Below are 2207 nucleotides of genomic sequence, written 5' to 3' on the forward strand. Positions count from 1 at the left end.
CTTTATACCTCCTTCAATCCTCTCAAATCTGTTCGGTTATCAAAGAAACCGTATTCCATACTAAAATATTGTGTGTGTATACACATAAAGTTAATCTAGGCTCATAGTATATCATCTTTTGGCTAATGTGTTTACAAAATATGTTTTTTCATGCTCGTCTTCATGTCGATCGAGCTGCATATTTGAAAAAAAAAAACATCGACACTAAGGATGTTGAACAAAAATCGAGATTAAATTTATGTATACGAGTTCCAGATTAATATTGTGCACACGAAGACGAACATGCTGCAATCAGACTTTGACGGATCTCCTACGAGCCATCAGCTCGTCCACTAAGCGTCCGACATCATCGTAAGATGACCCACCGTTGGCCACCGCGCGCCTGGCCTTCTCCCCGAGCTCCTTGGCCATCTCCCGTATTGCCTCCGCGTCCTCACCGTCGCCCATCACTCTCCCGATGGCCTTCGCGATCACCTCACCACCAATCACGGCGCGCCGGGTCTCCAGCATGGACGCGTAGTCCGTGGATCCCACGGCGACACCGACCTTGAGCAGCTCCACTACCAGCTTCTCGTTGTAGAACTGGTCGGCGTACCGCGGCCACGTCACCATAGGCACGCCGGCGCTCACGGCCTCCAGCGTGGAGTTCCACCCGCAGTGCGTGACGAACCCGCCCACCGCCGGGTGGGTCAAGATGAGCATCTGCGGCGCCCAGCCCCGGATGATAAAGCCGCGGTCGCCGCGCGCCACCAGCTCCGCGAACCCATCGGGCATCCATTCCGACTCCTCGGTGTCCGCGCCGCCGACGACCCAGACGAAGTTCTTGCCGGACAGGTCGAGGCCGCGCGCGAGCTCGCGCATCTCGGGCGGCGAGAAATGGGTCAGCGTGCCGAAGGACACGTACACCACCGAGCCCTCTGGTTTCGCGTCCAGCCACTGCTGGCAGGCGCCCGCGTCCCGCGAGAGCCCGTTGTTGGCGCCCCTCGTCGCCACGTCCTTGCTGGCGAGCGCCACCGGCCCGACGAGCCATGCGCGGCGCCCCAGCGTCGTGGTGTAGTGCTCCATGAAGTCCGGCTCCAGCTCGTGGAAGCTGTTGAACACCTCGCCGTAGCTCCTCTGGTCCGCAGCGTTCATGCGCTGGAAGAAGGCCCAGCGCTCCGGCCGCTTCTTGGGCTCCATCATCTGGCTGCGCCTCAGCTCGACGCGGCGCGGCAGCCCCGGAAGCAGCACGAGCGCGTCCGGTCGTCGGGGGCGGCCTCCACGGGGTTGTTGCGCAGCGTAGACTCGCTGCAGGCCCGCGAGAACAAGCTGCTGCCGAGGAACGCTATCCGCGGGACGCCGTGCTCCGCGGCGGCGTCGGCGGACCAGTCGAAGAAGCTGTCGGTCACGGCGGCGTCCGGGCGGTTCTCCGCCAAGAACCGGTCGAACGGCTCGCGGAGTAACTGGGCCCCGTGGAAGAACTTTTCGCGGTCGTCCATGGTATTAAGCGCCGGGGCGCACTCGACGCCGGGGGGCAGGCCGACGTCGGGGAAAGGCACGACCGCGATGTCGATGGCCAGGGCGCCCTCGGTTCCGCGGGAGGCGTCGTTGGCGCGGTCTACCGCCGAGCGGATGAGTTGGGCGTTCACCGGTGTGGTGAGGATGGTGCACCTGACGCCTCGGGCAGCGAAGAGCGCGGCCATGTCGGCGATCGGGATGAGGTGCCCCGGCGCGAGGAACGGGAAGAAGAGGATGTGCAGCGGCTGCGGCTCATCTTTGATGGCCATGGCTGGCTGCGCGACGGCGGCTGCGCAGCTGCACTCTTGCATATTTTATAAGGAAGGGTATAGCTAGAAAGCGGAGTAGCAAGAGATTTGAAACTTTTGGCGGAAGATGGTCGTGTATTTGTAGGATGCATGATGACTGGAGAGACTTATATTTGCAGTTTTCTATTGTACTACCTCTGCCTGATGCCTTGACAGAACAGAACCATCGAGGAAGAATGCAGGTAGACTTGTATGACTTGGTGATCTCCATCCCAGCAAGCCTCCAAGGCTCAAATGGTCCAGTTACTTGGTGTGTGCTCCAAGTGTGTAGCTTCATTCGCAAATTTTGAACAGCCTCTGCAAGTGCTTAATTGTACACAGTGCTTTCGTAAACCTAGAGCTGACCAGCTGTGATTTCGATGTATTCCACGACCACGAGTGAGCAATACGCTGCAGTGTGCT

The 2207-nt window shown here is 59.4% G+C and overlaps 1 protein-coding gene across 1 annotated transcript; it reads right to left on the bottom strand.

Annotated features, from left to right (window-relative positions):
- Window positions 1-211: 211 nt before the first annotated feature.
- LOC107546776 (uncharacterized) lies at window positions 212-1938 on the bottom strand. The gene has a single exon (NM_001322946.1). The coding sequence runs from the start codon at window positions 1180-1182 to the stop codon at window positions 292-294; it is 891 nt and encodes a 296-aa protein (NP_001309875.1). The 5' UTR covers window positions 1183-1938; the 3' UTR covers window positions 212-291.
- Window positions 1939-2207: the final 269 nt, after the last annotated feature.

Source organism: Zea mays, chromosome 3 (assembly GCF_902167145.1).
Source record: "Zea mays cultivar B73 chromosome 3, Zm-B73-REFERENCE-NAM-5.0, whole genome shotgun sequence".
Taxonomy (NCBI): Eukaryota; Viridiplantae; Streptophyta; class Magnoliopsida; order Poales; family Poaceae; genus Zea; species Zea mays.